This window comes from Mastigoproctus giganteus, chromosome 8 (genome assembly GCF_048544385.1).
Source record: "Mastigoproctus giganteus isolate SK-2022 chromosome 8, ASM4854438v1, whole genome shotgun sequence".
In the NCBI taxonomy this organism is placed as follows: Eukaryota; Metazoa; Arthropoda; class Arachnida; order Uropygi; family Thelyphonidae; genus Mastigoproctus; species Mastigoproctus giganteus.
In genome coordinates, this window is record NC_143582.1 from 192,963,482 (window position 1) to 192,978,512 (window position 15,031).

The 15,031-nt window shown below is 36.4% G+C and overlaps 1 protein-coding gene across 3 annotated transcripts in view; it reads left to right on the forward strand.

The window, feature by feature from the left end:
- The window catches only part of LOC150082125 (uncharacterized), a 645,531-nt gene that overhangs the window by 182,461 nt on the left and 448,039 nt on the right, over nt 1-15,031 (forward strand). For all 3 annotated transcript variants that reach the window (XM_090379113.1, XM_090379114.1, XM_090379115.1), the window contains one exon: nt 9,329-9,463. In XM_090379113.1, coding sequence (XP_090235239.1) covers nt 9,329-9,463 — 135 coding nt within the window. The remainder of the gene's footprint in view (nt 1-9,328; nt 9,464-15,031) is intronic.

Consider the following 15,031-nt stretch of genomic DNA (forward strand, 5'->3'; position numbering starts at 1 on the left):
AACCCCAGTCTAATCAAGAAGCGTGTGCTACGCACTGCTGCTCCTTCCCTCCTGGCTGCGGAGGCGCCTTCATTATAGTAGCTAATCAGATTGGTCAGAGAGGATCCACCTCAAGAAACCCATGCTGTGATTTCCATATAATTCTATTACTGGAAAGATGATTCTGCAATATTTCTCTAATCATTGTCTTCATTATTTTCCATGAATTGCAGAAGTCAAGCTTAGCTCACCTCACTCTTGATTCCCTTTTTGAATAGGAGAAACATTCACACATATCCAGTCCATAAGGACCTGGAATCCAAGGATGCTCTCATAATTATGGCTAAAAGTTTGCTTACCTCTCTTGCTGCTGCTTTTAATATAATTGAATAGATCCTATCAGTCCCAGATCCCTTTTTACTTTTAGCTTCAGCAGTTTCTCTCCTAATTTCTTTTTGGTTATCACAAAACCATTTAGCTCCCAATTATAACTTCATGTACTTAAGGTGTTTCCATCTCTAAAAATTTGTGGGTGAATGTAGATGCAAAATATGTATTTATTTTGTCAGCAACCTGAACAGGATCATCAGTGATTATTCCTTTCATATCTAGTGGGCCAATCTGGTTCATTCCTTTGTTTCTAGTAATAACATAAGCAAGGAATTCTTTACTACTTTTTTTTTTTTTTTTTTTGGTCATTGTTAGCCAAGATTGCAGACTAGTTTGTATTTACTGCAGGTTTCTGTGTTCCCTGCTAATATATAATCAAACCCTACATTTTTATTCTCTGTGACTAATCTCATCGGTTCATATGATATCCATTTAGGCTTAAACTTTAAACAGTATCTCTCTCAGTAAATTCTGTGCTTACATCCTTGAATTTCTCCCATTTAGAAATTGCTGTTGGTAACGTGCATCTGTTGTCACAGCTGCATGATATTTTGATGGAAGAATGGTTAAAATTAGGCCAAAACACACTAAAATACCTTATAGAATCCACTGCAAGTGATTGACCGCACACTTGCTGTTATTCGAAACAAAGGCACCTGTCTGTACTGTTCAGAGAACTTCATCTCAGACTGCAGTTACGTGTAGGCTTTCTTCATTCGACACCTTGAGTGTGGTACCACCGAATTGGTTTTTTATTATGGGATTGTTGCCCATATGCAGTACCTTACATTTAATAGTGTTAAACCTCAAGTGCCACTTCTCAGCTCAAGTGCCTATTATAATTAAATTTTGCAAAAGAATAATCATGGTGCAACATTAAATTCTGAGCTGTGTACACAGGCTGCTATAACAGCAGGGTTTTGGGTAATGCCAGTAGGGACAAAGAGGTGATTATCCAATTGCATAAGGCAGTGGTTAGGCCACTTCTTGAATACTGCATAGAGTTCTTTGGTTCTGCAAATTGCAATACTTGGAAATAGGCACTTGCAAGGAGACCTGCTTGAAATGTTTAAGGCTTTAAATGGAATGACTAAACTTAATGATGATGGTATTCTTAATCTTTCTCAGAGTGACTTAAGTGATAAAAGGGTGACAAATCCCTCCCATCCAATTATCGTCCCATTGCAGTTACTTCTACTCTTTTTAAAGTAATGGGGAAATCATTTGGCTGCTAACTCTTAAACTATCTAGAAACCTTTCATCTGATCAACGATCGCCAATATGGATTTTGTCAGTGTCAATCCACTGAAGGTATACTGGCTTAGGTTATCCATCTGTGGACAAATTCAATGGAAAATGGGAAACACAAGCATTTGCTGTTGACATTTCAAAGGCTTTTGATCATATTTGGCATAAAGGTTTTCTAAGTAAGCTTCCATCTTGGGGTTTGTCAACTGTGCTTTGTAATTGGATATCCAGTTTTCTCTCTGGCTGCACACTGTCTTCTAACTTCCACTAATGATGGAGTTCCTCAGGTTCAGTTCTTTTTCCATTCTTTTCTTCTTGTATATTAATTGCCCGGAATTCTTTCATTGCCCGGAAATCCTATCCATAGTTTTGCTGATGATAACACATTGCATTCCAGTTTCAGAAACATTGCCCTGCACAAACGGCTTAAATTTAGCATTTAACATTAGCATTAGTTGAGGCAAATGATGCAAGAAAGCAAGCTTATAGAGTATCATCCAAAAAAAAACCCTTTCCATTTCACCCATCCAGTCGCTCCCTATGTTTATCTAGTTCAGCCTTAAATTTATTTAAGCTTTCAACTTCCACAACAACAGACGGAAGTCTGTTCCAGCAATCAACTACCCGCTGGCTAAAGGCAAACTTCTGCACATCAATTCTACAACTGTCTTTCCTCAATTTGAATTTATGCACCTTCAGGTTCTTAATCTGAGCAAGCGGAAGTAATTCCATCAGCATTGAGTCTGCTCAAACCATTCAAGGCTCAGAGAACTTCACATCTGACTGCACAGTTACCCCCAGGTCATTTTCATTCTCCACTTCCCTGAGTGTAGTACCACGCAGTTGGTACCTTTCTCTTGGGTTACTGCTACCCATATGCAGTACTTTGCATTTGTCAATATTAAACTTCAGTTGCCACTTCTCAGCCCATCTGCCTAACTTTTCTAGATCCTATTGCAGTAGCATTAGCATTAGTAGAGGCATTTGATGCAAGAAAGCAAGCTTATGCAACATCAGCCAAAAAAAAAAACAAAGTGTCAGTAGTGTCCTTGACAACCCTGCCAACCTTTGTATCGTCTGCAAACTTGGACATTAAGCCCGATATACCATCATCAATATCATTTATAAATACAGAAAACAATAATGGACCCAGCCCTGAGGGACTCCACTAACAACATCAGTCCACGATGAGCAGTGTCCATTGATTACCACTCTCTGTCTTCTCCCCCTCAACCACCCCTTTATCCATAGCAGCAATTTGCCTCCAATGCCACACTGCTCCAATTTGTGCAGCAGTCTTCCATGTGCAACAGTATCAAAAGCCTTTCTAAGATCCAAGTATATAATATCAAAGTTATTCCCTGCATCCAGTTCCTTTGTGACTGCATCATAGTATCCAATCAAATTGGTCAGGCATGACTTCCCCTTAACAAAACCATGCTGTGTCTGAGCTATAGCTGAAGTCTTGTGTAAATGATCCTGCAGTGCTTCTTTAACTAGTGCCTCCATTAATTTTCCTGGAACAGAAGTTAAACTCACAGGTCTATAATTACTTGTGTCAGCCTTTGATCCTCCTTTGTGAATTGGGGTGACATTTGCACATCTCCAGTCTGTGGGTACCTCCCCTGAGTCCAAGGAAGCTCTCATAATTATGGCTAAGGGTTTGCTTACTTCCTTTGCTGCCTCCTTTAATACAACTGGATAGATCCCATCCACCCCGGGTGCCTTTCTTGTGTTTATTTTCTTACTGCCTTTACTATCATTAACAACCCTGCCAACCTTTCTATCATCTGCGAACTTGGACATTAAGCCTGATATACCTTCATCAATATCATTAATAAATACACAAAACAGCAATGAGCCTAGCACCAAACCCTGGTGGACTTTACTAATAACATTAGTCCATGTAGAGCAGTGTCCATTTATTACCACTCTCTGCCATCTCCCACCCAACCATCCCTTTATCCATTGCAGCAACTTGCCCTTAATGCCATACCGCTCCAATTTTTACAGCAGTCTTCCATGTGCAATAGTATTAAAAGCCTTTCTATGATCCAAATATATGATATCAAAGTTATTCCCTGCATCCAGTTCCTTTGTGACCACATCATAGTATCCAATCAAATTGGTCAGGCAAGACTTTCCCTTAACAAAACCATGCTGTGTCCGAGCTATAACTGAAGTCTTGTCTAGATGATCCTGCAGTGCTTCTTTAACCAGTGCCTCCATTAATTTTCCTGAACCACAAGTTAAACTAACAGATCTGTAGTTACTTGTGTCACCTTTTGAACCTCCTTTGTGAATTGGTGGTACATTTTCACACCTTCAGTTCATGGGGACCTCCTGAGTCCAAGGAAGCTCTCATAATTATGGCTAAGGGTTTGTTTACTTTTGCTGCCTCCTTTAATTTAACTGGATAGATCCCGTTCACCCCGGGTGCCTCCGTAGCCAGGTGGTGGGCAGGAGCAGCAGTGCGTAGCACACGCTTCTTGATTAGACCGGGGTTCGAGCCCATGACCACCAAATACGGAGGATGTGGAAAGGTCAGGGAATGACCACTGCATATCCCCAGAGCAATATGGCCTTAGTTGCCAATGCTCCTAAAAACCAAATAACGACAACAATGGCGACAAGTTATGAAGGGTAAAATCTTGGGATACTAAGTATTAACCTTCAAAATTGCTATCTAAATTCAAAATAAACCAAGGAACTTGACTAGGACTATAAGCTACTTATAGAAAATAATTTAACATAACAATTAAGTCAATAAAATGACTAAATATAATTAAACACTTAGTGTTTGCCAGGGCTGCAAAATCTTGTCCAACACGTGGATACCCTTACCGATACTAAAACTTCTCAAATATCCACTAACAATTCCTCAAATGCTGATCTCCAGTTAATTCTCCACTGGGTCAAAGATAACTTCTTTGATTTTAATCCTTCTAAAACTCAGTCCTGTCTTACATCTCGCAAAAAGGATTCTTCTGCTCCTATGTTTATGTTCAACAACACTCCAATTTCTAGGCAAGATCATATATCTCTATTGGGGATTACCCTGAATTCTAATCTCTCTCTTGGCATAAACACATTACAAATATTTCTTCCTCTGCATCAAAAAATCTGGGTTTTCTGTTTTGCTACCAGCATTACTTTTCTTCCAAACAGCTGTTCGCTCTTTACAAATTGCAAATCTGCCCTACTTTTCGCACTTCCCCAGAAGTGCGAAAAGTAGGCTTCTAGATTCCATTCAAAAGAGGGTAGTTAGATTACTTAATAACTCATCTCTAACAGTCTCTCCACTCTGTCTCTTATATATGTTCAGGTGCCTCCGTAGCCAGGTGGGCCAGAGCAGCAGTGCGTAGCACACACTTCTTGATTAGACTGGGGTTCGAGCCCGTGACCACCAAATATGGAGGATGCGGAGAGGTCAGGGAATGACTACCACATATTCCTGGAGCAATATGACCTTAGTTGCTAATGCTGCTAAATAACAAACAACAAACAAACAATCTTATATATGTTCTGTTTCTGTTGCATGCATTTTCTGTAGATACTTCCATGGGCACTCTTCTTCTGAATTGGCTTCTATAATTCCCGCTCTCTTTTCCAAAGCAGTCTGACCACGTGCCGCAACCGGTCAACATCCTTTTACTGTCCAACTTCAAATCCACAGAAACAACTTTTCTTTTTCCTTATTTATTCATTCAACTTTCATTTTCTGGAACAATCTGCCTTCATACATTATTCCTGAAAATTACAATCTACAGAAGTTCAAGTATAATGTCAAAAAATATCTGCTTTAGTCTTCTCATTCTCCAACCCATGCATGGTATTAAGTACTGTAGGTTCTAATGCCTCTCGTGTTTGGGGTTTTCATAAAAAAAAAATTCTGTTTCTCAGATAATGCACATTTGGGGACATAAACATAAGGGAGGGGGTAGGAAGGCTGGTTGCAGATAGATGTTCGAAAATTTGCTTTCAGCCAAAGGGAAATTGATTGTTAGGACAAACTTCCTCTGGTGTTGTGGAAGTGGGGGTAGTTTGAATAAATTTAAGGAAGAATTAGACATTATTAGTTGGGATGGACAGATGAAGTGGGTAGCGTAGTTTTTAGGTTTGGTAGGGTTTTTTGGTAATGCTTATTAGTTTGCTCCTTAAATAACTGCCACTACTACTACTAATAAGCTTAAATGTATGAAATACATTAACTGTACAGGACTTTTTTTTTTTTAAAAAATGTCCTGATCTGATGACAAGAGTGGTAATTCTGGCTCTAATTATTCAACATGAAGCAAGATATAATGATTAATGTTTAGAATTTTGTAATATAAAATTAAATTGCTTATTAGAATGAACATCAAAACACATTAAAAACATTATTTTCAATAATGTTTTTAATTATTTATGGCACTAGTGTTCTATCTTCTCTTGCCGAGGACCTGAACTTCAGAAACTCTCAGAATTCAGAAAGCCTTTGGTCCCAAGCTTTCTGGATAAGAGGTGGTCCAGTAGTGTAGTACATAATAAAGTCACTGGTGTTTTTTTAATCAGTTTTTGGAACTGGGTTTTAAATTAGGTGAAAGTGAAATAAAATCTAAAATCCTTGTAAATGTAGAAGTGCCATAAAAACTGCTGTAACCTCAGAAATAGTCATATTAAAATTAAGACACTAAAATATTATTAATGATGTGATAATGAAATTTACTGTATAGTGGTTATGATCAGATTGCTGCCTAGTGTGATTTAAGACCTTTGAATAGTATCAGTTAGAAAGTAGAATAGAGACCAATTTTACAGCTGAAAGCTTGAAGTACTGTTGATTATCTATTAAGATTCTTAGCAAAGCTTATTATCTTAGTACTCACCTCATAAGCTTTGCTAAGAATCTTAATAAAGTAGAATAGATAAAGTGTAATGTTCGGCATTTATGTGCCATTGGAAATTTCGCTAATGTTGAGGTTAGTCCATTGCATGGTTACTATACTATAGTCTTTTTCAGTTGACCAGTTTCATCCATCCAAGATGGTGATGAGGTATCAATGTGTTATTTTCTGCTTAGATTCTTTCCTAAAAGTAGTAATTTCATCAAACAAAAAATTGACAGTTTACTTTATAATTATAAAAATGACAGTTTTAATATGATGATATAGAGAAGATGGTTCCAAACATTAACCTTCTTTATGAAATGGTTACTATACTATAGTCTTTTTCAGTTGACCAGTTTCATCCATCCAAGATGGTGATGAGGTATCAATGTGTTATTTTCTGCTTAGATTCTTTCCTAAAAGTAGTAATTTCATCAAACAAAAAATTGACAGTTTACTTTATGATTATAAAAATGACAGTTTTAATATGATGATATAGAGAAGATGGTTCCAAACATTAACCTTCTTTATGAAATGAAGATTAATATTCAGAAATAGAATAAACCACAGTCTTGGAAATCTCCATCTGATTTGCAGAAATATTGTTTTAGACAATGGACAGAGGTATTCATTGAAGAATTGATATAATATTCATATAATCAGTTTTACTTACATGGGAATGTAAGGAAAATTATGAGACCTTATATATGTAAATGATTATGCCATTTTAATTTAATTAATAAATTTAAAGCAACAGTAATATCAGCATGTTGAAAGGTAAAACCATGTGTCTTTGATATTCCAATTGATATTGAATTTCAACATAAGGGATTACTCTGTCTATAGCTAAAATCCAAAAAGAAATAGGATAGTATAGAAGAAAATAATGAATGGATTTGTGATATTGTAGTGACCTGCACCCATCAGTATACAGATTTGTGGTAACTCCCAAACATGAATGGTTGTTGGAACCTATAGTGCTCGAGTACTGTGTATGTGTTGAGGATTGAGAAGACAGATGGTGAAAAATATTCATAAGAAGAAAGAAGGTAGTTTTAAAAACTGAAATTGTAAAAATAAAGGAGAGGTAGTTTAACTAGTTTGGTGTAATTGTGAATGGATAGTGATTACCTGATGCACATGTGAGGACTGTTTGGAAAAAAAGATATACAAAGATTACAGTTAATAATTCAGTAGAACCATGCCTATAGAAAAGCATATAGCAGAAATTGACCATCTGTGTGATAGAGAAGAGTGATTTTGTAAAAGAGGTATTTATATTCCTGACTACTTTCTTTTGCAGTCTAGGAATTAGAGAGAATTTTGAAGGCATCACTCCAGATCTTGGAATAGTATTCCATGGTAGAGCATTTGTGATTTCTAATGTTTGCATCTATTCAGAAGAAAAAGAAATGCAAAGAGCATGAATGTGCCCATGCACAAAGCCCGAATCACTATGGAATGATTCCAGGAACATGACAATGACTTTTCTTTGCTGCAGTGACCTGCTCAGTCCCTGGATCTCAATCTCCTATTGAACATCTTTGGGATGACCTGGAAAGGGCTGTTCGCTGCAGGCCTACACCTCCGTTGAATCTCAAGGAACTGCGTGACACACTCATGTCTGCATGGTACTCCATTCTTGTATGTTTTCAGCATCTTGTTCAATCCATGCCTAGATGAATTCAAGCTGTTTTGAAGGCTAAAGGAGGCTCAACATGCTACTAGGTAGGTGTACCTAATAAATTGGCAGCACACTGTATATACCCCCTGCAGTCCTAATATAATAATATCTAGTTAACTTCAATCTTTCTAAAACTCATTCCTTCCTTATTTCTTGAGGCAGTGGGGGAGGGGAGATCCACTATACACATTTATCAAGACATCTTTAGACAACAAAACATATCTTTACACAAATTGTATTACCAAATCAGGTAAAGTTGACAATGATGAGTGACATTTAGAAGAAACTCTGTCCTTAACTTGTTTATGACTCCAAGGGATTATCTGACATGGAAGAGGCAATTCACATGTGTATGTGCAGTGCAGTTGGCACAGCAACTGTAGCTCAAGGTGGAGGAAGAGGATATTATGGAGCTTCTCAAAAGTCATCACAACAAGGAACTTTCTAATGAAGATTTGATTAAATTTGAAGTGCCCAGGAAAGCAGAGGAAGAAAATCAAGTAGAAGATTTTCCTCCTGCCGAGGTAATGAAATTTGCAGTGAAGGGACTAGCTTGAGGTTCTGGTCAAAATTGAATCAATGGATCCCAACACCTAGAGGTTTGAAAGCTTCAGTTGCTGTATCTATGCTGACTTGTCCAGCTAAATCTCTCTGAGAAAGAGGTCGACCACCCAATCTACTCTTGATATGTCTCTTGAGAAGGGCCAAAAAGTTAAGAGAAGAATCTTCTGACTTGCTAAGCAAATGAAATTTACATTGCATATGTTTAGCTAGACAGATTCATACACGTATGAGCAGAAACAAATATTAATTTTTTATATTTTCATGTTCTTTTAGTGATTTTTTGCTAAAAAATGAATTCCTAAACAATTTGTTTTTAAGATTCAACTTATGTAAAAATATACATGGAGGTTTCGGGAATGTAACCCTTGTCTCGGGTGACTATCTGGGTAATGTATTTTTTATTTTGCACAGAAAATTGTAATAAAGAAAAATTAATTACAGACTTAAATTAGCAGCTGCATTAAAAAAAAAAAAGCTGGGCATGCTTTTATATATAATTGTTTTTTTAGAATTATATATGTATTATTATACCTTTCTGAAATGCATCACTGTTTGGTATTCTTGAATTTATTACTTTTTTTTTTTTTTTTTGTAGGAAATTGGAACAAATGAAAGAAACAATAAGGGAACTAAGATCTATGCTAAATAATTCTGGTCCTTCTGTAAATGGTACTGAGCCTAATTCTGGACTTGAAGAGGATTCTCAAATGGTAAACTGTGATTGTCCCAGGTAAAATAACATTTTGGCATTTGGTAAAATATATAAATATCATGCACATAATAATATGATAGCAGAGTTCTCAGTTACTTATTCACGTGTTCTACCTATAACCAGGATGCCTTACATGCTTGTTTTTTGCATCTTATATTTGTCACAATTGTTCCTTTCTTTTTCAAATCCATGTCCTTGATGAATTTGTGGTTAAAACTCTTGGATTCAAGTAAAGTACTGAATATTTATATATGAGGGTAAGTCCTCTGAAAATAAGATTTTTTTTTTTTTTTTTTACCAGTAACAACATGAAAATCACAAGGTAGCAATTGCAGAGGATTCTCGGTCACTACCCACTACAGTTTGTTGGATGATTTCCAAAGTATATTGCAGTGCTCATATTTTAATGAACCATTTGAATTCAAAGGTTAATTGGTGTATCATTAAAAATTTGTGTTATCTGTTTCTGGTTTTAAAGCTTACTATAAAATTTAGAAGTATACTGGTGGCCACTGCTAGTTTTGTAATATTTAGAATGGCTGTGGTTAATGTTTTAAATGTACAAATCAAACACCAGCTGTAAGTTTATTTTGCTAAACTGAAAAAAGTTAATTAATCAAAATATGCATTTGAGTTTTGTCATTTTGTTACTCATAAATTTCAGATACCTTAAAAATGTATTGAAACTTAGCATTTAGGCTCCCTAAAAACATGTGTCTGTAGGGAGCCCAGACCATCACGTTAGAACAGTTTCCCTATATATTTAAAGAAATACTTGAATTTTGCTATTAGATTTAAGGGTGCAATTCATTGCCAGAACTGTTTTCTGTGGAAGATTGCTGCTGTCTTCTCTATGTTTTGTTTCGGGCGAGGAGGGCAACAATCATCAAATCATGTGTGGAGTGTTGAAATTTTAGTAACTTAAAGTAAAAAAGTTAAAGTAAAATAACTGGAAGGTAAATCAGAATTTTCTGACTTTAAATCTTGTTTTGGGAATCTATATTTGTGCTTCACTTGCATGCATATTCACACTATCATTCTTATAACTAACAGGTTAATTAACTCTTCTGAGGTTGCTTTTAATCTAATTGGATAGGTTCCATCAGCGACAATTTGTCTTACAAATTCCTTTCATTTATTGTAAAATCTTGATTTAACTTTCCCAACCAGTATTAGACTTCTGGTATCACCATTTCTAAAAACATTCCTTGCTTGTGAATGTAGATGCAAATATTTATTCCACTTATTTATAAGTGGAATAAATATTTGCATCTACAAATCTATAAATATTTGCATCTATAGCTTCACCAATCTTTTGCCATTCATAACAAGTGAACCAGGATGGTCCATCCTTTTCCCTCCAGTCATAAGCAAAGAATTCTTTGTACTCTTAGACAGAGACTTCTCATAATTGCCTTTAGCATATCTATCCTCCCCATGTAACTTGATTGGAGACCAGGTTATGCATAATAATTCCATGCATTTTTCTTCTCTGCCACTTTAGCTAATATCAGTTTTGGTGTAAACCTTGAACAGTACTTCTTAGTTGATATAAAAAACTTAGTAGCTTCTAGGATTACCTGAATACTTACCATTTGACATTTGTAGTTTAATATTAGTAATGCAAATTGATGCAAGGAAGCAAGCTTATACAGCATCAGCCAAATAAAAATACCAACTTCATTTGCTCATTATTTCTAATAACACTGGCCAATATGATTTTTACCTTCACTAGTACATCAGCTGTTTGCAGTCAATTTTTATGCATTGATTTTGAAAATAATTAAAATTTCATATCACATCACAATTTCTACACAGATTTTTTTGTTCATCCATATTATCTATACTTAACTATGGAAGTAGATATGACGCTGAACTGTTGCATTACCTGCAAATAATAATGTTTGCATGTGCTCATGGATGGCTGCAATGTTGGGGAGGGATAGACACAGCTGAACATAACATGTTCAGCAATGTCTGTCTGCTCACACCTCTCTTAGTAACAGAAAGACAGCTATTGTGTGATAGTATGTGTAGAGTTTATTTTCATATCTGTTGCATATTGTTTATTTCTTTTCTGTTTTGCTTAGCACTGTATTAAAATATTTAAGCAGAAGAAAAGGAATTGTCCAAATCACCCTGACAATTTCTGCTACATGTGTGGACAGTTTATTAACAACTTGAAGAAGAAAATCTATAGTATTACTAAATATGCATATTCTTTGCACTTTGTTAAAATATTGATGACCAGGACAAAACTTGGACTCCAGATATGGGCTGTATTATCTGCATCACACATCTGAGGGTGTGGCTAAGAAAAGTTAAAAGTATGCCCTTTGCTGTTCCTGTGTTGTGGCAAGAACCAAACAACCACATTGACAATTGCTCTTTAGGCATGACAAAAATATCAGAGATATCCATAAAAAGCAAACCCAACATCAGATATCCTAACTTATTACCTGCAATAAAGCCTGTTCCACATAATGAAAACCTGGTGATACCAGATCTGCCAAAATAATGGGATGAAGAAATCATTTGATGAATATTGTGAGAATTTTTGTGTTGCAGACATTGCTGGACATCCCATTCAACAGATTTGGACTAGCAACCAGAAAAATAATTAATTAAGAATTAAGCAAGAAGAACTGAATGACTTGGTCTATGATTTAAACTTATTTAAAGAGCAAACAGAACTCCTTGGTTCTAGGTTACAAAAAGCAAATTAATAAGCCTGATGTGCACATCAGGCTTATTAATTGAATTCACTTTGGTCACATAGAATAAAACAAGCAATTTTTTAATATAATATTATATTATGGTAATCAGCATATGAAAAACTTCTGATAGTCAATGAAATAAAATTTTAGTGCGTCACTTGGCAATCAACATCGAACTATACAACATTGCGGCATGTCCAGTAATGTTTGTTATACTTGCTGTTGAGAAGTGGTAAAAGTTTCCACTTTCCTAGTACGAAAATATACTACTTTGTCTCTTAACTTATCTTTCCCAAGAACAACATTCCCTGAGATTTGCCAGTGGAATACTACATTGAAAAATCGCTTAGAGTAAAAATTAAATCACAAGGAAGCCAAAATTTGTTAGGTAAATAGTAATGAATTAACATTTAGGTATAAAGTTATTTATTATATGGAAATATACTGAATTAATATAATTTTAAAAATTCGTATTTGTTAAGAATTGACTGCATAGATGTTTATATTTTTATTATTATTTAAAAATATTCCACAAAACCTTGCGTGATGCATTTTCAGTTTCTTTTTCATCAGAGAAAACTCTTGATCTTAAGTCAGTGGCCGAACGATGATTTATTAACCACAATCGAACGTATTTTTTTGGAGTGAATTGTGCAATAGGCCATTAGAATTAATAAACATGAGACTAGCCACATTTGAAATTAGCAATGATGCCTTTAAATCTGTGGTAATATTATTCATTAAACTATAACCTCTCTCACACTCAGGTGTTGAGCAAGGCAACATTACAATTGTTTCAAAAACAGTTTTTAAATTTTCTGCCATAAACTGAATGTTTTCAATGTAGTCTCTCAGTCCTTGAATTGCCTGTATTTCATCTAGGTTAAAGTGATGAGAGATCCTTTTTTATATGGTGGTAGATGACTCTCATCAACCGGTGCAATACCACCACTTTGCTTATTGGAGGCTTGAAGTAGTGGAATCCATGTTTAGTCTCTAGAGCTAAGTTCCGGTCAACCCTTCCCTATCTCTTCCATCATGCAGTATAATTGACGACTTTTGAGGTTATGATGAACATCATGGCGAGATCCAATATTCCTTATATTTCGAGGGTACAGCTCTAAAACAGTGTTCGCAGGCCGGCCGCTAGTTAGTACACTGGACCGAACCTATTGGTAACTCTCTAGGAGGCTTCCGGATCAGCTAGTGTATAATCTTGCTACCTCTACTCTGCCAGATAGTGACTGGAGGGAGTCAGAGTAGTGTGTATGCGGGGAGCATTGTCGAGGCCACGTTATGTCAAGGATCTGGGTATATTCTTACCATGTGTACGCCATATCCAAAAATTTCATTACTTCATATAGCATGTCCCACCCACTTTTTCTTACTATTGAATACACCATGAATTGTCAAACTAATAGAGCAAGCTTATCTGCGAAAAGATGTAAACCTCCCAAGCACTTCCTAATTCATTTCACAAATATACGTGGTCTCAATTCTAATCTTAACGATGTCCATTTCCACTTGCAGTCTGCCAAACCCCATGTACCTTTTCTGACAGAATCTCAGTTATCGGTTGATTCAACTACTGCTCATCTCAGATGCCCAAATTATTTGCTGTATGATTCCTTTCGCCTCAAAGGTGGTACTTGTGCATATGTCCGTTCTGATATTCCCTGTCAGAGACTTGGCAGTTTGGAATCTCCTCTCTTTGATCTTCTCTGGTTTAAAATCCCTCTACCTTATTGTGTCAAATTAATCTGTTGTCTCTACCGTTCTCCCAACTCCACTAATCACTTGGAGCTCTTTGACTTCCTCTCTTTGCAACTTGACTTTCTCCAGTCCAACTTTCCTAACAGTGAGGAATCTTCCTTGGTGATTTTAATGTTCACAACTCCAGCTGGCTTCCGTTTTCTAGTCACACCGACCCAGCTGGTCAAGATGCTGAGGCTTTTGCAATTACTAATGACCTTGCACAGATTGTTCATTTACCTACAAGAATACCGGACAATCCTAATCATACAGCCAATACGCTTGATCTTTTTCTCACAAACAACCCTTCTAAGTACACGGTCGAAGTGAGAGGTCCTTTAGTGATTGTCTTGGTGATTGTCTCTTCTACAGTGGAACCTTTATTTCATGGCTATTCCCAACCTCGTGTTGTTTGGCATTACAAGAATGCAAAATGGGATGACCTACGAGACTTCTTTTCTTCTTTTCCTTGGTCGGATTACTGTTTCAAAACTTCTGATGTCAACGTTTGCTCAGATTGTGTCAGTGAAATTATTCTTGCAGGAATGGAATCCTTTATCCCACACTCCACTTTAAAATCTCATCCTTTATCTAAATCTTGGTTTTCCAATAAATGTGCTAAGGCTGTTCAAGAGAAGAATGTTGCATATCGTAATTGGCTTGTTGCTAATTCTCCAGTTTCATTTTCCGCCTACACCAAAGCTCACAACAATTGTAAAGCAGTTATTAATCAGTCCAAACTAGAGTTTGAACAGGCTAAGAGTAGAAAACTTGCTTCTTGCCCTAATGATAGCCGAGCATTCTGGTCTCTTGCCAAAGCTATTGGCTGCAACTTTTGCCCATCTCTGCTCCCACCTCTGTCCAAACCAGATGGTTCTGTTGTCACTTCACCAAGGATAAAGCTGAGCTGCTAGCATCCCATTTTTCTTCCAACTCATGTATTAATGATCTTGGTAAAACACCTCCCACCATTCCCAACACGCTCCATTCAATGCCTCCTGTGGTCTTCCGTCAAAAGGATGTCAGAAGGATTTTGACGAATCTTGATGCTAAGAAAGCTCCAGGTCCAGATGGTATTTCTCCACTTGTTCTCAAAACCTGTGCTCCTGAACTCACT